The 22609-nt window shown below is 43.3% G+C and overlaps 1 protein-coding gene across 1 annotated transcript in view; it reads left to right on the top strand.

Annotated features, from left to right (window-relative positions):
- Positions 1-22609, top strand: part of Marchf11 (membrane associated ring-CH-type finger 11) — a 107406-nt gene that overhangs the window by 60729 nt on the left and 24068 nt on the right. Inside the window, exon 4 of the mRNA XM_045132163.1 lies at positions 21529-21721. Coding sequence (XP_044988098.1) covers positions 21529-21721 — 193 coding nt within the window. The remainder of the gene's footprint in view (positions 1-21528; positions 21722-22609) is intronic.

Here is a 22609-nt window from a genome sequence, read left to right on the forward strand (position 1 = left end):
TAGAGCTTGGTGTTCTGCCCTCTGCCCACACGGCTGCCCCGGGATCTGCTCTCCTTGTTGAGTTCTCACCCATGCCTCAGCCCTCTGGATGAAGTACTGTGGCCACTGGGATCTGGTTTCTCCCCCATGCGCCCAAGGTTTGGGGACCAGCTTGTGGCACGATTGGGAAGTGGTAGACCGTTTAGGGGATGGGACTTCACAGAACGAGGTTAGGTTATTGGGAGCATGCCTTTGAAGGGAATGCTGAACCGCCTCCCACTTCCACCCTTTCCCTCTGATTTCCTGTCATGAGGTTAACAGGTGTCTTCTGTCATATGCTGAAAAGCAGTAGAGGCAACTGTGGGCCAAGGGCTCTGAACCCCTGGGCCAAAGGAAACGTTTCCTCCTGTAATTACCTTAGATATTGTCTCACAGCAACTAAGAAGTGACTTACATAGATGCCTTTTGATCCAAGAGGCTTCCTGGAATTCGAAATTTAGGTACGTTCTTCCTCCTTCCTCTGTTTAGAATGCCCTGCACCTGCTGTTCACTCCTTACAGTGTATGCTTATTTACGCAGTGACCCCTTTGTACACGCTCCATCTAAGACCCTCATTTTCCACTCGTCTGAGTGCCCGGTGAGCAAGGACTTCCTGTCTTTCACCAGTGCCTGACCAGCATCAAGGACAGAGGAACCATCAAGTGAATGTGAGATGAATGAATGAATTTTCTTGCTGGTTTACTTTGGAAGCCACTTGAATGTAAGAGAAGCAGTCACCACTTCTGTGAGCTTGTCACCTTTCTGTAGGCCCGGCTGTCAGTGTTACTGGTAAAACACTGCAAGTATGCAAGATATATAAATTTAGTTTAGGAGCACAAGTAAAGAAGCTAGCTGCTAAAGATGTCTATGCAAATGAATCAATTTAAGAACGGTTTGAACCATTTTATCATATGGTTTTAAAAGATTAGTGAATAAATATTCTGCTTGGATAGTCAGGAATAAATAATTCACGGCATCTTCAATGAGCCATATTATAGTGAAGCCGATATGGTCATGTTTTATTTATCTCTGTATTGAAGAAAATCAATTTGAGGAATTTTCAGAGCAATCCTGGCGCTCAGCTACTATTCCCTCTGTGTCTTAAGTTAGGTGGCTCTTCTCAATAAGTATGATGCCCCCCCCAATACTGTGCTCTCATTTTGCTCCAGTTCCTAATCCCTGGTGCACTCAGCACTTCACTATTGGTATGTTTGTTCTCCCCACCTTGTGACTTCAGTCATTGCTCTGAAATTCTAATCACTAGGGTAACACTTATCATTTACATTGGAGTTGTACCCTCTAGCCCGCAGCCCTCCTCACATGTGCTGGCTGGGCAGTGTGGACTCACCTGGAGCTTATGTCTTGTATTTGAAAGAAAACCCTTAGCATCTGCCACTGTCTGACCCTCCATGAGGAGAGGGACTGCTTGGGACAAAGCAACTTCTGCTGCAAGATACCCCATGCAGCTCTCCATGTCCTGTCTCCTAAACATCCCCGCGTCGTTCACAGCTTCTCTTGCAGCTTTTCCCCTTGAATGGCGTCATACCTTGGAACAACTTCCAGATGTAACAAAATGCAGTGCCATCCTGCAGAGTGGGCTAATAGCAGCTTCTACCCATTTTTAATCTCCATAGCCTCAGGGTGATTTTTCACAAATCACTCTATGATCATTTCACAGTGTCAAAGCAGCCAATGTGAAGCCAAGTGCCTAGCATTCATTTCTAGCAGAAGTTCATTTCGTAGTGGAGAATCTATTCTGAAGCATCCATAACAGCAGTCGCCTGCAGTTTAGGGGCTGGAGGTGATACTGAACTCGGCCATGTGGGATGTTCTGAGTGGCTTCCACTCCTTTAAGAAGCTAGGGTGTGGGGTATGGGGTAATGCAGAATGTTCTGTATTTCTGGTGACAGGTAACCCCTCAGGCTCTGCTCACTGAAGTTGTGGTCAGTTTGATTTCATACAGACAGAGCCAACTTTGTGGTTATAGTAAGACAAATAGATCCTTGCCTAAGTGTGTGTGTGTGCGCGCTCAAAGGGGGTTGCTAGTGATCAAATCCAGGGCTTTACTCATCCTAGGCAAAGGCTTGATTGAGTTACATCCCTATTCCTGCAAAATTTAGCTCCCTCAAAGCACTTCAAAAATAGTGTAATTTTAGCTGGGCATGGTAGCACACACCTTTAATTACAGCACTTGGGAGGCAGAGGAAGGAGGATCACCGTGAGTTCGAGGCTACCCTAAGACTACATAGTGAATTCCAGGTCAGCCTGGGCTAGAGGGAGACCCTACCTTGAAAAAACAACAACAACAAAAAATTTTTAAGTATAATTTTAAAATCACTGTTTTTGAGGCAGGGAAGCATAACAGACTGGCCTTTGTGGAGAAACAGCGGGAGTGTGCATGTGCGAGAAAAAATTGGCACCATCGGGCTTCCCGCCACTGTAATTGAACTCCAGATGCATGCGCAACCATGTGCGCATGTGCAACTTTGCCCTCACGCCACCTTGTGCGCCTGTGCGACCTTGCATTTGCGTCACCTTGTGCATCTGGCTTATGTGGCAAGTGGAAAATAGAACGTGGGTCATTAGGCTTTCCGGGCAAGCGCCTTACCTGCTAAGCCATCTCTCCAGCTCAGCAAATGTCACTTTTCCTGTCAAAGACAACTATGTGAAAAGTAAAAACATCTCCAAGTTTTGATTTAACTGGTGTGACATTTTCATATGTCTTTATTCCTTGCTTGTGGCTTTTTGTATTGACAGGCACGTATGATGTGTGTGCATGATGCGTGTGTGTTGGCTCGTGCAGGCACGTGCATGCGCAGAGCGTGTCTGAAGGTCAGAGGACAGCTCTCGGGCGGTGGTCCTCACCTTGCACCTCATCCGGGGAAGGTCTCTCGTCCTCAGTGTTGTCCCTCCGTCTGTCCGTTCCCCAGGCTTCCTGGTTCGTGAGTTCAGGGGAATTCTCCTGGCTCTGTCTCCCATCCACCTGTCATCACGCCGGGAGCACAGAAGCCCACCATGCCTTTTCACTTTCCGATGGGGTTTGCGATCCAAACTTGAGTACCCAGGATTCTGGGGCTCATGACCCAGGCTTACTGGTGAGCTCGCTCTCTTCCATACGACCATGGGACTATGACATCAAGAGGTCCTTGTCCACTTAGATCTTCGCCAAAGAGGAAGCCAGAAGCACAAAATGCAAGAGCCGAGCTCTAGAAAAGCACAGGAAGAGAGCTAAGTGCATAGCTAATGCAAGTGTTACAAAGGGAATTGATGAATTAAGGAACCAGAGGGCACTCATTATAAAATAATGGCTGAAATTAGACTCACAAATTTTGCCTTAATAAGCAGATGGGCTAAATATTTCATCTTAAGTTATGCTTCTTGCAAAATGCCCTTTACAAAGTCCCACCTCGGCTTCTGTTAAAAATGTTCCTGTAGAGTCCAGACTCATGCTCTCTGTTCATGAACTTCCCTGACGGCGAAGGTGTTTGTTGTTGCAAACAGATGAAGTGGTCACATGCAGCACTGGGCACGGAGGCCAGAGTGGGGTAAGCACAGGTAAGTATTGTCAAGCACAAAGGCTTAGGTGAAGGTGGTTTTCGTTTTCCATCCAAGGACTCAAATATTGCAAACAATGATCTAAATCATCAAATATTCAATTAATCAATGGCAAAATGAGAAACTGTCCTGTATTTAAATTTCACATTAATTATTATGGCGGTTATTTCTTCTTTTTGATTAGAGAAGTTCATCTCCTAAGGATGCTGGGAACAGACCAGGAGGTCCTAAGAACTGACGGGTTGGGCCATGCAGCAGTTTTGGACTAAAAGTAAAGGTCACTGCTGCATACAGAGCAGTGCTTTCTGGGAGATGGCCCAGGGTTACATGTGACAAAGACTGTTTAGAGCACCTTAGACAGCTGACCTGTGAGCCTAACAACCGCAACGATGAAAGAAAGCAATTCCAGCCACTTTGCTGAAGGAATTTATCACCTTTAGAAGTTTTAAGATGGAGACTTTTGTGTCACTTACGTATGGGATCATGTCATCTGCAAATAGGGGTAGATCTGGAAGATTAGGCTAGATGTTCTGGAATGCCGGAAACAGAAGTTGAGTGACGTTTCTAACGGGCTCAGAAGATCTGAGTAGGAGTGTGGAGAATAAAAGTGACGTCAATGACGTTTTCGTTGGAAATGAGTCGTGTTGGAAATTGGACTAGAGTCCATCCCTGTTACATCATAGCAAAGAACTAAAACGCACTTTGCTCATGCCCTGGTCTTTATAGAAGGCTGAGATTAAAGAGGATTGCTAGTTTATATGGTGGTCTGTAGGTAACAAGGCATGCAGACTGTGGTCTGGGTTTCACTGGGTTCTTTTAGTCACATTTCTAGTGAGAATCAAAACAAAGAGGACAAGAGTGAAAAAATCAGGGGAAAATGCATCTTTCCAGAAAAAGGTGCATGCACGAAGGTGCGGCCAAGGTAGACACAGTTTCTACGTGAATCACAGGACTCTAAGGGCTTTGAGCTGGGGCAGCAGGTTGGGAATTGTTGAGGCCGCCACCACACAAGCTCAGAGGTGAAGAAATGCAGAATTCTTTCAAGGACTTCTCAGGGCAGAAGCTTCGCAGAGAACGCCTTACTAACCTACTGCCTGTCCTCAAAATCTCCCAAAAAATTTGTTTGCATATATGCAGTCAGAAGGGCAGCAAAGGTGTTACAGTCATGATGGAAGCAGGACTGACGGCAGCTTGCCTTGGCAGGAGATCTTGGTGTGTCATGCACGTGATGCTGGCCTTGCCAACATCTTGTTGGAAATTGTAGGTCATGGTAGCTATCCCTGAGATTTTATTTCTTTATTTATTTATTTGACAGAGAAAGGGCAGGGGAGAGAGAGAGAATGGATGCGCCAGGGCCTCTCACCACTACAAACAAACTACAGATGCGTGTGCCCACTTATGCATCTGGCTAACGTGGGCCCTGGGGAACCAAACCTGGATCCTTTGGCTTTGCAGGCAAACACCTTAAACCACTAAGCCATCCCTCCAGCCCCAGCCCTGAGATTTCACAGGGGAGGCTAGGTGGTATTATGTAGGCCTCTATATCTGCAGCCAGCCTCAAGAGAGTGATGTGGGTGCCATGAGGGGATTTGCAAAGCTGTAATGGAGACCCCAGAGAGTTAGTGCCCCCAGGAGCATACATCGAGTGCAGAGGGAAGCTGCGGGTAACGTGACAAAGCAGTCTGAGAGAAAGGCCAGGGGCACTGCAATCAGCCAAGCTGCGGGCAGTGCCCACACCCAGCGCAGAACCCACCAGGCTGCCGAGTCCCACCGTTGCACCTTGGAAGTACGGAAATCTCTTCTCGTCTTGTTTTCACACAGCCGCATAGCTGAGTTGCCTTGTGTCCCAGAAAAGCCTTCAAACTTGACCTTTGAACAAGGCTGGAGCCTATGAACCTTACAAGATCCTTGAGGATGAGCTACATTTATTTGTGTCATGAGCTGTAGTTTGGATGTTAGATGCCTTTTGTTCTCTATTTTTTTCAAAACATATTTACTTATTTATTTATTCATTCATTCATTTAGAGAGAGGAAGAGAGAGAGAGATACAGATAAAATGGGCATGCCAGGGCCTCTAGCCACTGCAAACAAACTCCGGACACATGTGCCACTTGGTGCATCTGGCTTTATATGGACACTGGGGAATTGAATCTGGGTCCTTTGGCTTTGCCTGCAAGCACCTTAACCACTAAGCCATCTTTCCAGTCCCTGTTGAATACTTTGTGAAGGTCCATATTGAAGTTTTTGTTGGTCCCAAGAATAGACCTGTTGGGTTGAATTGGGACTTTTCTTCAATATTTTGCTATACTGATGAAATGCGGACGAGTATAGATAGGAAATGAGAGAAAAAAAAAAAAAACAAAAACATGCTTTTTAATCAGTACTCTCAGCAGTTTACTTCTGGTGCCAGATGTGTGAGGAGGATGTTTCCCTATCACGAAGTTCTCCATGATTTAACTGCCATCTGACCCGTATCTGCATTGAGCTGGATGAGGTAGTGTCGGGTCTCGGAGGTGGAGAGGTCAGACCTAGAGGATGGACCCCGCTTTGGATGCCGGCCACAGGTCTAAGCTGAATTCTTTGCTGTCCTTATGGGGTTCGGTAATTTGCTAGACCATCGCATGGAAATCAGGGAAGTACGGTACTTTTATTTATGCAGTATTCAGGGCATGACTGTGGAATGACCAAATGCAGAAGAAGAGGGCAAGATTGATGGCAGCGGGCACAAAGTCACCCTCTGAGTACCAACCCAGAGTTCTCTGAACTCTTTCCTTTGGGTATCTACGGAGATCTCAGTCCATCCCTATGATTAATGAATTCACTGGACATCCGTGAGCAGCTCAACCTTCAGTTCTTCTTCCTTACTGAATATCAGAGTGCGGATGTAATTTCAAGGTCTCTGACCTCACGACTGGTTTCTCTGGCAACGGCCTCATCACAAGGCTGTTCAGATGCTGTCAGCCCCCCTCCGTCATCTTGTTTGCAGTCAAAAACATACCTTGACAAACCAAACCAAACAAAAAAAACCCATACTTGTGACTTCAGAGGTATCAGGGGTTTTAAAAGCTAGATGTCAGGACGTCGTGGCAGAGACCGAATGTATGCTTTATGTCACGGCTGCTTGCAGCTTGACCTGGAAGGTAGGTGTTATTCCCTCAATTTTTTTTTTTCATATGAGGACACTGAGGCTGTGAAGGTTAAGCAAACCTCCAAGGTTAAGTCGGAAAAGGCAGAGTTAGGACGGCCCTCAAGAAGACCAGACCCTTCCTAGACATGCGGATTGGCCACCAGCAGCAGCAGCTGGTGGACACAGGAGCAAAGCGTCACCCTTGTGCGCACAGCCATGCGTACACAGTCCCCAAACACTCTGTGATGCACTCCACTGAGAGCTCTGCTTCTTCAATTGCGGGAGAAAAACACCCTCATGCGACTCAGCTCCGGAAAAACACTGTCCTTGGTTTGTGTTGTTGTGGCCTCATCATGGGACGAGACCGTAGTTTCCAGAGGGTGACTTCCCAGGCTACAGCCTCGGGGCTCTCTCAATCCAGTTTTGTAGCCAACAACGCCTCGTTCTCTCCGCCTCTACCAGCTGTGCTGGCAGGGAACGTGGCTGACCTGACCTCCCCTTCTCTTCCCCGCCCGGAGCTTGTCCTGTCTGGACAGCCAGGCCGCTCCTTCCTCTTAATAAGAAGCAGAGGTAAGACTGTGCCTTCCCAGGTCTGTGCCCACCATCGCAACCCACCCCTGCCTTCCTCCTCCACTCTTCTGGCTAAGAAATGCCCAGGCAGAGGTCTTTGCAAGCGCGTATGTACGTGGGAGGGGCGCATTTAAGATGTGTGGCTTTGTAAAAGTTTTGCATCGGTTACCTTCTCATGGCGGGGAACAAATACCCAGTGAGAAGCAAATTTCTGGAAGGAAAAGCATTTAATTTGACTTCCAGTTCCAGAGAATAGAGTCTGTCGTGACGGGAAAGGCATTATAGGAGTTTGTCACCTTGTCCCATCAGGAAGGAGGAAGCTGAGAAAGAGAAAAGCAAGTCCTGGCTATCAGCCCTTAAGACCCCCCGCCCCCTGCACACACACCTCCTCCAGCAAGGCTGCACCTCCTACAGGTTCCACAACCTTCTAGAACAGCACCAGCTGGGGATGAGGTAGCCACGTGAGCCTTTCGGGGACATTTTACGTTCAACCAATCATAGTTTAATTACTCAGAGGGTAAAAGTGACTTTATTGTTCTATTTGGAAAGCATGTCTAAGTCTGTTACTTCCAGTCATGAAACTTCTCTAAGAGGTTCACTGAAAACCAAAGCATCCGTTAGAAGGAACATATCCTAGAAACAATAGGAGGATAATCTGATTTTCAGAAAAGGTCAACAGTGCTTCTCTCAAGCCCTCTTGAGTTTTCCTCATTACTTAGTTCTTTTCTCTGAGCATCTTGGCAGAGAGCTGCTCCAGGAAGCATGCTCCCGCACCTGGTGACAGGGAACATGCTGTGAAAGTCCACTGCTGAGATTTCCCACTGCTGTGTGGGGGGCTGCATAGTTGTTTCTTCTGCGCCATTTTATTCTTCTTTTGATTTTTCATGGTAGGGTCTCACTCTAGCCAAGGCTGACCTGGAATTAACTATGTAGTCTCAGGGTGGCCTCGAACTCATGGCGATCCTCCTACCTCTGCCTCCCAAGAGCTGGGATTAAAGGCGTGCACCACCCATACCCGGCCCATTTGTTCTTTAGCATACATGCTTATGTCATGTGTCATGTGTCATTGACTGGTGCTTTGAGAGCAGCAGTCTGTCGTCGTGAGGAGGGCTATGTCTCTGGATATTCCCTCCCACCCTTGGCTCCTACATTCTCCCCTGCCCTCTTCAGCATACTTCCCTGAGCATTGGTGGGCGTGTTTTAAGACTCCTTTAGTGTTGAGCTCTCAGCAGCTTCTGGATTTCTGCTTTGGTGCATTTTGAGTGTCCTCAGTGTCTGTCTGCATCGTCCTGGCCCAGGCTACCAGGTGCAACCCCTTCCTTACCCAGCGGCCTCTTCTTACTCATCCTGCTAAACCTGGCTCAAGTGCCACCTTGTTCTGGAAGCTTCCTTTGGAGACTATGGCAGAAGCAATCTATCAACATACTAAGCATCATGTTTATCTTTCTCCTGAGCACACACAACCTTGTGTTGTGAGTTTTAGATTTTGTTCTGCTTGGGCAATGATCTTAGCCATTCTGACTAGAGAGAGATGGAATCTCAAGGTAGTTTTAATTTGCATTCCCTGATGGCTAAGGATGTAGAACACATTTTTAGGTGTTCATATGCTATCTGTATTTTTTTTGGTAAGAACTCTATTTAGTTCCATAGCCCATTTTTTGATTGGGTTGTTTGATTTGTTATTGTTTTGTTTTTTGAGTTCTTTGTATATTCTGGATATTAATCCCTTGTCAGATGTGCAACTGGCAAAGATTTTCTCCCATTCTGTAGGTTGTCTCTTCATGCTATTCACAGTGTCCTTTGCTTTACAAAAGCTTTGTAACTTCATAAGATCCCAGTGGTTGATTAGTGGTTTTATTTGCTGAGCACTTGGAGATATATTCAGACAGTCATTACCTATGCCAATATGTTGAAGGGTTTCCCATACCTTTTCCTCTAACAATTTCAGAGTTTCAGGTCTGATATTAAGGACCCTGATCCACCTGGGTTTGATTCTTGTGCATGGAGAAAGACAAGGATCTGTTTTCATCTTTCCACATATAGATATCTAGTTTTCCCAGCACCACTTGTTGAAGAGGCTGTCTTTTCTCCAATGAATATTTTTGGCATTTTAGTGAAAAATCAGATGGCTATAGCTGACTGGATTAACATCTGCATCCTCTATTCTGTTCCATTGATCTACCTATCTGTCTTTGTGCCAACACCATGCTGTTTTTGTTACTATGGCTTTGTAATATAGTTTAAAATCTGGTATGGTGATATACCACTAGCCTTTTTGTTGCTCAAAATCATTTTGGCTATTTGAGGTTTTTTCTGCTTCCAAATGAATTTTAGGATTTTTTTCTATTCCTGTGAAGAATGCCATTGGAATTTCAATGGAGACTGCATTAAACATGTAGATTGCTTTTGGTAAGATTGATTTTTTTTTTCACAATATTGATTCTTCCAATCCAATAACATGGGTTATCTTTCCATTTCCTTGTGTCTTCTGCAATTTCTCACTTGAGTGTTTTAAAGTTCTCATTGGAAAGCTCCTTCACTTCCTTAGTTGTATATTCCAAGGTACTTTATTATTTTTTTGAAGCAATTGTGAATGGGAACGATTCCCTGATTCCGTTCTCTGCACATTTGTTGTTAGTATATAGGAAAGCTATTGGTTTCTGTGCATTTATTTTGTATCCTGCTATGTTGCTAAAAGTGTTTATCAGCTCTAACAGTTTGCTGGTAGAGTTTTTAGGGTCTTTTATGTATAGAATCATGTCATCTGCGAATAGTGATAATTTGATCTCTTCCTTTACAATTTGTATCCCTTTTTATGAGTGTCTCTTGCCTTATTGCTATAACTAAGACTTCCAGTACTATGTTAGATAAAAGTGGGGGCAGTGAACACCCTTGTTTTGTTCCTGAATTTAGCGGAAAAGCTTCAAGTTTTTCACCATTTAGTATTATGTTGGCTGTAGGTTTGTCATAAATAGCTTTTATTTTGTTGAGATTTGGTCCTTCTAGTCTCATTTGTAATACTTTTACCATGAAGGGATGTTGGATTTAGCTCACACTGAGTGGACGTATGTGTACTCATACTGCAGATACTTACATTGGACTTTTCGTGACAGAAGTTCTCGAATCAAGAACGGAGGCCCAGTCCAGCTTCACGTACTAGACACTGCACATTCAGCACTTAGCTTTGCGGGCGTGTCTTTCCTCTTACCGACTCTTCCTCTTCTTGCTCATGCAGCCATTGACTCAGCCTTTAGAACTCAACTAAGGAAGTAAAGTGAGTCATGGAGACATTGGTGCACACCTGTTTTGAGATACCTAAGTTTCTTTTTCTGTTGCTATAGCAAAATGCCTGAGGCTTGGAAGTTTACTGGAAAATGATTTAGCTCACAGCTTTGAAAGCTGGAAACCCAAGATCAGGCGTCCCCCTCTGTCCAGCCTCTGAGGAAGTCTTCATGGCGGGTGGTGTCATCATGGCGGAAACCCATCACATGGCCCAATTGGAAACGAGTTATTCGAGGGCCGGCATTGTTCTTGTAGCAATTCTGTCTCCTTCCAGCAGATTATGTCTTAGATTTAGTGACGTCCCACTCAGCTCCGTTGGGACACACACCAGCATTTTCACACTGACGACCAAGCTTCCAGCACATGAGACTCTGGAGGACACACTCACGCCACGGCTCACTGTAGGGCAGCTAGTGTCACATGCCCCTTACAGAGGGCAACATGGAGGTCTTGATGAGGTGAGGTACTTGGTAGCAGGGTCAGTCCAGAGCTTTAGCTATCCCAGCACACCGTGCTTTCCTCCATTAGCTAAGAGACAGACACGTTACAGAAGGTTCTGCATTCCTCAGCGGAGCTGTTCTGCCTCCTGCCGTAGTCCTTCATTACCAAAGGGGCTGTTGGGACCACCAGGAGAACGTGCAGTGAGTGGAATGAGCTGAAATGATAAGGGAGTTGCTTGCAATGAAAATTCTGTCCAAAAGTGAGGTTGGAAACATTGACCATTTTACTAATCGTCTTTGACAAAGGCACATTTAAAAAAAATATATTTTATGTTTATTTATTTATTTATTTGACAGAGAAAGAGGGAGGGAGGGAGAGAGATGCATGCGCCCTCTCGTGCATCTGGCTAACATAGGTTCTGGGGAATCGAACCGGGGTCCGACAAAGGTGCGTTTTTAAGGCCATGTGGGGAGAACAAGTCAGTGCAGCTCTGATCACATCCTGCTACCTGCAGCTCCTCTTGGGTGCAATGTAGTCAAACATAATTAGTCCTGAATACGTAGCAGGGGCAATGAAACCAAATGCACGTACATAAACATAGATACATACCTTTAAATCATATAGGGCAGAATCAAGCTATTAAGACTAACTGTATTAGACAGTTGGCACTTACGGGTTGTTTCCTTGGTTTAAAATAATGAAGAGTACCTGCTTTTGCTATGAAAAAACAATTGCAACAGGGAAGGACTTTAGAACTGAAAAGGTGAGTGCATTTTTCTTTCAGTACTTGGAATGGTATATCTGGATTAATAAACCATCGTCATGTATGAAAGTTTATGATGGCACAAGCAACTGAACAAGTGAATTGACATAAGGGACAGTTGTTGAGGAGTTAGGAGCAGGATAGGAGAGGACTCAGTAGAATCACTATGTGGACTGGGTACGCTGCACTTCTTAGGCTAATACTTTTTCATCTGCTCAAGTCAGGTCTTTCCGGGGATATTGTTCTGAGACACCACTTTACAACTAACCATCCTTATCTCCTAGAAGCAAACTTTCCAGCCTTGCTTGTGTTTTGTTCCACCTTCTGCTCACAGGCCTGAGGACGGCCAGATAGGAAGTGCGCAGGCTTGTAGAGTGTGTACGCGCCCTCTTTTTCTCCCAAAGACACTCTTCTCAATGAAGGGCAGACTTCCTTAGAGGGGTTTCTGGGAAGACGTTGCTCAGAAAGGCTCATTTCACTCGGGCGGCAAGTGTCCTTGATACTGGCCTTTCACCGGTGACTCAGCCATTACTACCCCTCCCTGCTTCAGGTCCTTGGGCTCTTTTTATTTTGATTCTCATTTAATAAATCAACCTTCACACTGATCTCATCTTCTCCTAGAATTGAATTTAGAGCTTTCCTGTATTATCGGGTCCATAGAGCCTTGGCTCACTATCCTCCATCCTTTTCCTGTTTTGTTCCCTTTCCTCATTTGTAATCTCTAGGGCCCAGGCCCAGGTACATAGATCTGGACACACATCACAGAAACCCCAATGTAATTCTCACCTAGGGTTTATTCTCTCAGAACTGAAAACTACCCTAAAGACATCATCATGGTCTTGGAATATGGCTCCATCAAACCTCCCATGATTTTCAGGGTTTTGGAAGAAAATTGAAGTTCTGAATTCTATCCAATGGCATGGAACCCTCATAGCAACTCCTGGAGCACTTGGGGAGCTGTCCAGGCACCTCCTTCCCTTTGTTTTGTACTTTTGAGACCGAGGCCCAGGCATCTCAGTCAAATGGAGTGATGGTTTATGGACAAGACCCCGTCTAAGTACGTGCATCTCCAGTAGCCAGGGGCCTACGGGGAGTGAAGGTTGTTTTCATGTAGGAAAGTGGTCTTCGCTACTCAGTCTTAGAAAAATTACAACCAGTGATTTGGGAGTTTGCTTTTCTTTTTGATTTATGTGAATTAAAATTAGATTGATCAGCATCACCTGGTAAAAGGACTTTTTAAAATACATACATATATATTTGCAACAGAGATAGCATGGGAGAGGGGTGTTGCTGGAGAGTGCCAGGACCTCTTGCTACTACAAATGAACTCCATACATGCGCCACTTTGTGAGTCTGGCTTTACCTGCTACTGGGGAATCAAATTTGGGCCACTTCTTTACAAGCCAGTGCCATTAACCTCTGAACCATCTCCTCAGCCCCTTGGTTGACATCTTAAATGTGTGTATCAGTTACCTTCTTCTCAATGCTGAGACAAACCATCCAACCAGAAGCCACTTGAGGAAGTAAAGGGTTTATTTCGGCTCAGTTTTGAAGGGAAGTCTGCCATGGGTGGGGAAAGCGTGGCAGGAGCAGGCAGCCAGTGTCACAGTTTCACATTGGCATGAAAGAATATAAAGCATGAGATCAGTCCAGCAGGACTGGGCTACAGCCCCTCCAGACCCTCCCCAGGGAAATACATCCTCCAACAAGGCTCCATCTCCTAAAGGTTCCACCACTTTCATAAATAGCCCCAGCAACTGGGGATGGAGCATTCAAACACATATCTGTGGGGGAATATTCCACATCCAAAACACCACATTGAGTGACCATTAAAACAAAATGAACAGCAGCAGGAAAACTACTCTGTAGTATTTGAGGACAATGGTTACCTGAACAATATTGAGCCTTCTAATCTGTCATTTATTTCAATCTTTAAAATTCAATTCTAGGCTGGATGTGGTAGCATATACCTCTAAATGTAGCACTCAAGACACCAAGGTGGGAAGACCTGGAGTTGGAGAACAGTTTGAATTACATTAAAAAAATGTCTGTTTAGGGCTGGAGAGATGGCTTAGTGGTTAAGCACTTGCCTGTGAAGCCTAAGGACCCTGGTTTGAGGCTCGGTTCCCCAGGTCCCACATTAGCCAGATTCATAAGGGGGCACACACGTCTGGAGTTCGTTTGCAGAGGCTGGAAGTCCTGGCGGGCCCATTCTCTCTCTCTCCCTCTATCTGTCTTTCCCTCTGTGTCTGTCGCTCTCAAATAAATAAATAAATATATAAAAATTTTTTTAAAGTCTGTTTAAGTAATTTATAATTTTTAGTGTTTTTAATATAGCATCATTGCTATGTTACTTTAAGTGTTTTCAATACTTGAATATGACAATTTGTTGACTGACCTTGTATTTTCAAACTACACTCAATACATTTATTAATATACTCAATAATTTATTCATATATAAGGTTTTCTTTACTGATTTGTACACGGGTAATCATGCAGGCAGACACAATTTCATATTTAATCTTTTGCAGTTTTTATACATTTCTCTTTTGCTCTTGCTCTGTTGCACTTGCTAGAACATGCTGTCCAAAACTGAATAGAAGAAACAGAATGAACATCTTCATTTAGTTCCTGATCTGAGGGAGGAAAGCATTTTTGTTTTACAAGTCGATGTGATCCGGCTTCAAGTGTTCCATAAATGATCCTTTCAGGTTAAGATGGTTCTTCTCCATAATTTCTTCATGGGTTTTACCATATGTAATGAGAGAATTTTTGGCTTTTTTTTTTCATGTTTAGTTTCTTACATAGTCTGTTAGTTGATTGCTACTTCCCTAATACATCAACCTCGCATTGCTGTTTCCACACCACTCACACGCGTTACCATCTTTGTGTATTGCTAGAAAGAATTTTTTTTCTCTCTATCCATGTCTAGGAGGAATGTTGGTCTGGGTTTGTTTTTTCCTTGAGATGTTTTTGTCAGGTTTTTGCGTCAGAGTTGTTCTAGTCTTAAGAAGAGAGTTGGGAAATGTTCCATTTTTTTAATTTTCCTAGTGAAAATATTGATACTATTTTTTTTTAAATTTAAATGTTTGACAACTTCTGTTAACTATCTGGTCCTAGAAATGTTTGCTGGCTTGTTTGTGGAAAGATTTGTTTAAAAATTCAGCTTATTTTATATAGGGTTATTCATACATCCATATCTCCTTAGGTCAACTTTGGTAAGGAGATTTCTCTATTTCGTCTCTGCTATGAAGTTAATGGGCATACAGATTTTCCTGCTTCTGTTTTTTAAATTTTATTTAAAATTGTTTCCTTATTTATTTGAAAGCGAGGGGCAGATACAGAGGGAGAGAGGGAGGAGGGTATGCTACTGCAAACAGACTACTCCAGATGCGTGCACCACCTTGTGCATCTGGCTTATGTGGGTACTGGGGGATAAACCTGGGTCCTTTGGCTTCACAGGTTAGCACCTTAACCACTAAGACATATCTCCAGACCAAGTTATTTTATCTCTTACTCCTCTTTTCATATTTCTGATCAATCATAACATGTCTGTTATCATAAGCAATTTGTTATTAAGTTTTCTAATAAATGATCCCAGTTTTTTCACATTTTTTTGAGTTGTTTTGATTTCTTTCATCTTTCTCAGGCAAAGCAAGTTCCTTTTGTCTGATTTCATCTCAGTTCTGATCTGTTTATGGACATGCTTTTCAAGCAGAGCAGGCTTAGGACAAACCACGAGATTACTCTTCTTGTGCAGCCAGCAAAACAGTTCTCTAGAGAGCGGACCTGCTGGAAGGGAGTGTTGTGTCTTCTTGTCAACTTGATTCTACCTTGAGATGTTTTCTGTCCCTATTTTCATTTCAATCCCCACCTTCAGGCTTCAATCTAAACATCATCTAAGGCTGATTGAGAATAGATTGCGGTTAAATTGATGTGTTTCTCTCTGATGAGGACACCCTTTAGAGCAGGTGTTCTCTCGGGAGGCCCTGGAAGTAGTGCCGTCATGCTGCAGACCCATCAACTTACGGTTCAGAGCCGTCCTGCCCTGTGCAAACAAACGTGAAACAGCGCTTTGGATGGGACCCTTTCGTGAATGCTGTATGAATCTCCTCTCCTAGCCAAGGCTGGTTTCCTCTGAGCACATGGTATTTTCTGGGAGGAAAGTGGATTCTAGATGGAGGAAACAGTTTAGCTCTTTCAGAAAAACAAAATGGCTCATCTCCTAAGCTGCTTCCTAGAAGCCCAGTGGCTGCATGCCTTTCTCAGGTGTTTTTTTGTTTTGTTTTTTTGTCCTGCTAGTGGAAGCGATTTATGCAGGGGAGACTTCAGGCCTTTTTTATTTTAAGATTTTATTTTGATTTACTTATTTATGAGAGAGAGAGAGGGAATGGGCATAGCAGGGTCTCTAGCCACTGTAAATGAACTCCAGATGCATGTGCCATGGATGTGCATCTGGCTTACATTGGTTCTGGGCAATCAATCCTGAGTTTCTAGGCTTCATAGACAAGTGCCTTAACCTTTAAGACATCCCTCCAGCCCAAGGCCTTTTTTTTTTTACTTAGTCTCCTCCCCTTTCCTTAAAGATAGTTCTGACTTTTTTTTTTTTCCTTGTAGCTTTTCTTCTCTGAAGGCAGTTTCATAATAAACCTGAATTAACCTGTAATATTTTTGGTAAGAGTAACAACACTGTGGTTTGACAGAAATCTGTGGTAATTTGGGGGGTAATGGCTAGCCTAATTTCCCAAGAAAAACAACCTGCTGGCAAGGACCATCACACACAGTGACACCAATTATATATTATACATTGTGTCTTTTTAGAACTGATGTAAACACTCCTGAACAGCTGTGCTTAAAGGAAATCTAAAATAATTTATGATAAAAGTTTATGTTTTTCTAAATTTGCTCAAATGAGAGTCAGGTCCTCGAGACTATCTTCCTAACGTTAGCATTCATTTCAACTACAACTTGCAGTCCACAGAGGCATTTGCAGATGCCATTTATAGAGCTCAGGTCAGATGCAGCTGGCGTAGCAGGCTAAGATGCCAGTGGGGTTTTCCCTTTCTCACAACCCTTTCTGAGAAGCTTAATCATACCTATCTTGCTCTTCTTATCAGATGCAGGCTCTGCCTGTTTAAGCAAGCAGAGGAGGGGTCAGGGCAGACAGAGGAAGGAAGAGCAGATGGAAGAGGCAGAGAAAGGCAACTTAGATGGAGCTTGGGCACTGGAAACAGATCTGAGTGTGAATTCTCACTTGTCAGTTCACTGATGCTGGGACCTGTTCCTGCAGCAGCAATGCAGCGGGTTAGAAAAGAATATTCCACTCGGCAGTCGGAAGGTAATGGAAGCCAGGGTCGGTCTCCTTACATGTCAATTGCTGGTGTGTTCAGCTGTGTGGGGCACCGAAGGGGAATGTGGTTCAGCGTCTGTCATCATGAAACCTGTAGTCTGTGGACCTCGTGGAGACCTCAGAGCACCCTCAGAGTGAAGTGAGAAAGCAATTAACACTAAGCGGATATGTCAACAGTGGGTTTGGTGGCCAGGAGAGAGGGATCCTGACTGTGAGCAAAGGGATGGCTGTATAGATAGAGTAGCATTCGATCCAGAAGGGAATGGATGACAAGACGGGACCCAAGGGATGAGTGGATGGCCTTTGGGAGAGTGAAAAAAGTCAGCTAAACTGAGGTGAGGGCTGGAGAGATGGCTCAGCAGTTAGGCGCTTGCCTGCGGAGCCTAAGAACTCGTGTTCACATCTCCAGGTGCCATAGAGTGGGGCGCCCAGTGGTGCAAGCATGCAGTGTCGCACGTGCACCCCAAGGGGGCTCAAGCGTCTGGAGTTCATTCTCAGTGGCTAAAAGGCCTTGGCGTGCCCATTTTCCTCTCTCTCTCTTTCACACACGCACACTTAAAAATAAAAAGTCAAAAGGCAAAAACTGAGTTGAGAGATGTCCCTCCTTTATCTATAAAGCAATCTCTTCATGCTATTTTTCTGCTAACTAGGGCTCCTCTTTTCTGTCCACCGAATCCACCATTTACATAATGGTTTAGTGTTGATTTCTCTCTCACTTCAATCCCAGAGAGCTCTGAGGTCCGTGCATAGTCCCCAGACTACAGGTTTCATGATAACTCCCTCATAGACCTGTGGTGGGAATTAAATAATTTAATTCATATAACTCCTTTGAAAGATATTCGGATGTCTTAGTTCTGTGTAAAATATAGGTTGTTATTGTTAAATTACTTCTGATACATGGGTGAGTGTCCAACAAGAGGAGCCTGGTGGTTCCACTTTTGTCAGGAATGGCATTTTATTATGCAGATATGAACAGATTTTCAGGAATTTGAGTCTCATATATTCAAGTAATATGGAAAGAAATAAAATGAAACATGTAGATCCAATCAGCTGTTGTTATATTACTTTCTTGGGAAGAAAGCTAATTGAAAAGTTCAAAGAAAGACTCACTATGTCCTTGATTATAGTGGCCTGGAATTAGCTATGTGAACCAGGCTGGACTCAAATTCATGGTAATCATCCTGCTTCTGCCTCCCAAGTGTTGAGATTATAAGCATGCATGACAATAGCTGGACCTTTAAAGCAGAAAAGTGTATTTAGTCCTTGAAAATTTTTGCTCATTTCAAAGCATCTTTCAAAGTTAAGTCTAGTCCCTGGGTTCTGCCCGGTAGAAAGATCGTTCCCACTAGACTCATCTTGTACTTATATTGTTCCAGTAGATGGTCTTTGAGCTGAGCCTGTAGATAATCTATGCCTTCGAAGAGCAAGGATTCTGGCTGAATTTCTTAGCATGGAAGACAGAGGTATTTTTCCTAGGGGAATCATGTGTAGCAGTCCTTTTTGCACATTAATGGTTGACATAGGAAGGGGCTATACAATGTGGGCAAGAATGTTACCAAGATAACGTCAGGGTCCAAAAAGGAGAAAGCCTCATTCTCAGGACCATGTTTGATTTGGTTTTTCCTCATTAGCTATTTGGGGAGATGATTTTACTTTAGTGGCCAATAGGTGTATGAATGCATTTACTTTCAAACACAGTTGTATTATACGTGGAATAAGTTGAATGATAGATCACACACACACAAAAAAAAAAGTTCAAGAGATTCATTAGAGATGTGTGCAATATACCTTTATTTAAAATTAAGCTTTAACGCTGCTCAATACTTCTTATATCCGTGGAAAAGGTATCGCGCTTCCTTGAGCACTGCAGCCAAGGGAGGCTTTTTGCTCCCTGCTCCCTTACCTTTAATCATTTTAACTCCACGCTGGCAGGCATTTGGGTTTTCAGCCATTTTTACTTTGTCCTCAGCAAAATAAGGGTGAAGTGTCCATGGTTCTTCCTCTTGGCTATTGTCACTTAACTCATTTCACACCCCTGCCCAGGAGCAGCCACACTCATGTGTTTGAAGCTCAGCTTACAGGAAGTCTAAGTGACCTTGAGTCAGAGCTAGAGTGGCCACTCCCACTTGCTAGGTCCTGGGAAACTCCAAGGCTGTGGTCCAGCATCAACACAGTCTTGCCTAGTTCAAACATCCATTAAAGCAAACAACCCTGTGCCTACGACCGCCCGTATTGTCACTGACCTTTGTAGCTGAGTGTAGACCAATTAATGAGTAGGTCTAATTGAAGTTAATTATTATGACTATACAATCTCGAGATGCTCAGTTCTAACTTCACAAAGTTACATAACGAGCCTGCAGTATCATCCGGGCCATTGGCAAGACGTAAGTGAGGACTGTTCTTGGTGACTCCTCCTCACTAAGCTTTCACTACCCAGAATTCCCATGCAGGTATATGTGTTTTAACAAACTGACCTCCAGAAGAAAATCAAATACAGCGAGACAGAGAGAGAGAGAGAGAGAGATCATCTTTACCTCACGAATGTAAAAGGATGAGACATTTTAGAGTCATGCATGACGGCATATGGTGCAGTGCCCATTGCTTGGGAGGCTAATGTCCAGAGGTTATGAGTTCAAGACCATACTGCATAGTTAGACACTGTCTCAAAAATTTAAAAAAATGCATTGTTTTTATCTGCCTGGAGTGACTAATGAATGAATTGATGAAGGGTAAGTTAATGCATAGAAATGTGGTAGCACCCATTTCAGACAGACACCAGATTTGGATAGTGTTAAGATATTCTCTACCAGGGATTTAAGACAAGTTTTAATGAAATTCCAAACTAAACAAAAATAAGTGACATTGACAGTGTACATATGTTTGGTGATACCAAATGTAAGATGTTTTTAAAATTCAAATACCTCACAAGTGGAATAAATATGTTTCAAATTATGTTGGAAAGATCATGAGCAAAGCAACATCAAAAAATATTCTAGAAATACTTATTGACTCACATATGATAATAAGATAATGTAAACTAGCTAAATTATTCATTCAGATTTATAAAAGAAAGATCTATGTTTTCAGTTAATGAAACTTCATATTAAAATAAGAGTAATGTGTTTATTATAGCAAATAACTATTGATTGGTATGATTTTAAGCAAATGATTTTAGAGTACGAACTATTTGAAATGAATGCTGACTTTCAATCTGTGACAAACACAGAATTTGATAGTAATACTCAAGGTCAAGTGCAGATTTAAAAAATACAAGTAGATTATTTATGAGGTATACATACAATGGGAGGGAGGAAAGGACACAGAGAGAGAGACTGCCTAGGGATGAAGATTTTGTATGGTGTAGTTTTATTATTAGGATATTATTATCATATATTCAGACTTAAGGTAAGTATGAGTTTTAAGAAATTTCAGATTTATCCAATGGACACCAAGTGGTTGAGCTCAGGTTTTAGAAAGTTGTGTTTGAACTGGGCTTCCTCTGATGAGCTTCATGCGACAGCAGTCAGAGCTTTCTCCTACAGACCAGGGTCATGGGAATTGGTGCAAGTTTCATTGCTTCCTCCCCAACTGTCAGAACAATGCCAGTTGTTTCTTTCTCTCAAGCATGTGAAGTGAGAACATGAGTTAACGGCGCCCCTGAACAATCTCTGAGCATTAGCACAGCTAGCCCTCTTGAACACTGATCTCTAGAACACCATGTCATTTTCCGCATTGAATACTGTGTACCAGTTGCCATTCAAGAGTTTCTAAGATACTCCATTTGTGTACAAATTCTAAATCTTGACAAAAATGCTTCATGGATTAACCACTAATTAACAGAAAACCTGTTACTTCTGAGTATATGAGATGTACCAATAACAGATAAAGTACAATTTTATAGTTGTCTTATGATTACTTTAATATGTTATCTTAAATGACCTTTTCTCACTGATTACATTGTCTAGCTCATTTGATTTTTTTTTTTACATTTTTTTTTTTTCTAAAAGAGCAATGGAAAAATTTCTCCCTTTTAAGAACCAATGCTTTAAAGTTAATATGAGAGAGAGGAGTCCTCGCCATGTTTTGCCAGTGTTTTTGATTTCAAGAATTCATGGAAGATAATATGATTACCAGTCACTAAGTGTCTCTCCAGCTACTCACACTCAATGCTCTTGTCTAGATAAAAGCTAGAATAAACTTGCAGAGTGGTGAATTGCTGAAAATAATATTGTTAAAGGTATTTTTATTAATCTTGATCTGCATGGCTATTTTTCATAGCCTGGATATAATGCAAAAATTTTATTTGGTGGTTGATCAGGTGGAAAGGGGTCTAGTTTTATGAAGCGAAATACAGGGCTGAAATGTGTTTTTAAAAATCATACGCAGCACTTTTTTCCTCACGTGCCTCTGTTTTTCTTTTAGTGGCAGAGCATTTCTATAACACTGGTTGAGAAAGTTCAGATGGTCGCTGTTATCCTAGGATCCCTGTTCTTAATAGCCAGTGTGACTTGGCTCCTCTGGTCAGCCTTCAGCCCCTATGCAGTGTGGCAGAGGAAGGACATCCTTTTTCAGATCTGCTATGGAATGTATGGTTTTATGGATCTAGTGTGCATAGGTAAGACAACGGCGTCGACACGTTCACACTCTGTTAGTAATCCATTTCTTTCAGCATTCGCCTCTGTACCAGTCGGGTATAAGACACAGAGAATGTTGTGGTTCATCGTGTCTTGATTTCCCATGAATTATCTGAGGTGGGGAGGGGAAGGGTGCCATAATTTGGCTACTTTTCTGAAAAAGCGTAACATTTCTATTGCAGGGTACTTGAGAAGGAGAAAACAACACAACACCAACAAGCTAGTGTTCATCTAACGTGGCACATTTTGCAATGAACAGGAAAGTGGGGTAGTTGGAGAGGTTGTTGGGGATGAGCCCTGTGAGAGCAGCTGTTTGCATCTAAGGTGGGGGTGGGGGGGAAGCTGAGGAAACCAGGACCAGCAGCAGTGGTGTGGTTTGCAGGAAGGACCACCTTCCCAAAGACCTGCCTCATGATTCGAGCTCAAGCTTCCTTGGAAGAGAAAGGGCACCTTGGAAAGTTAGAGAAATGGGAACAATGTCCCTTGGTTATTTGTGTCTTATTGTTGTTCTTAATAAATTCTGTGGCTTGGAAAAAGCAATGCCTCATGCACTTAGCTAAAATAGACTCCATTAAAGGTTACTTCTGTGTTTCATTTGACCAATCTGCCCTTTCGCTAATACCACAAGAAGATGTTGATTGGTGCAGCATTTATGTGGAGAGAGAGAGGCATCACTGGCCCTGCGATGGTGATGGTGGGGGTGGGAAGAGGGTGGCCAGGGAGGACTAGCCAGTGTATCAGGAATTTTCCTGCTCAAATGTGGTTGACAGCCTCAGGGTTGTAAGACAGAGCTGAAGAAGGAGGTAGACGTGATTTAAAGGAGCCGTTCCCCCAGTGAGGGTTGTGGGCCACTGGCTAGCAACATTCCA

This window comes from Jaculus jaculus, chromosome 13 (genome assembly GCF_020740685.1).
Source record: "Jaculus jaculus isolate mJacJac1 chromosome 13, mJacJac1.mat.Y.cur, whole genome shotgun sequence".
Lineage (NCBI taxonomy): Eukaryota > Metazoa > Chordata > Mammalia > Rodentia > Dipodidae > Jaculus > Jaculus jaculus.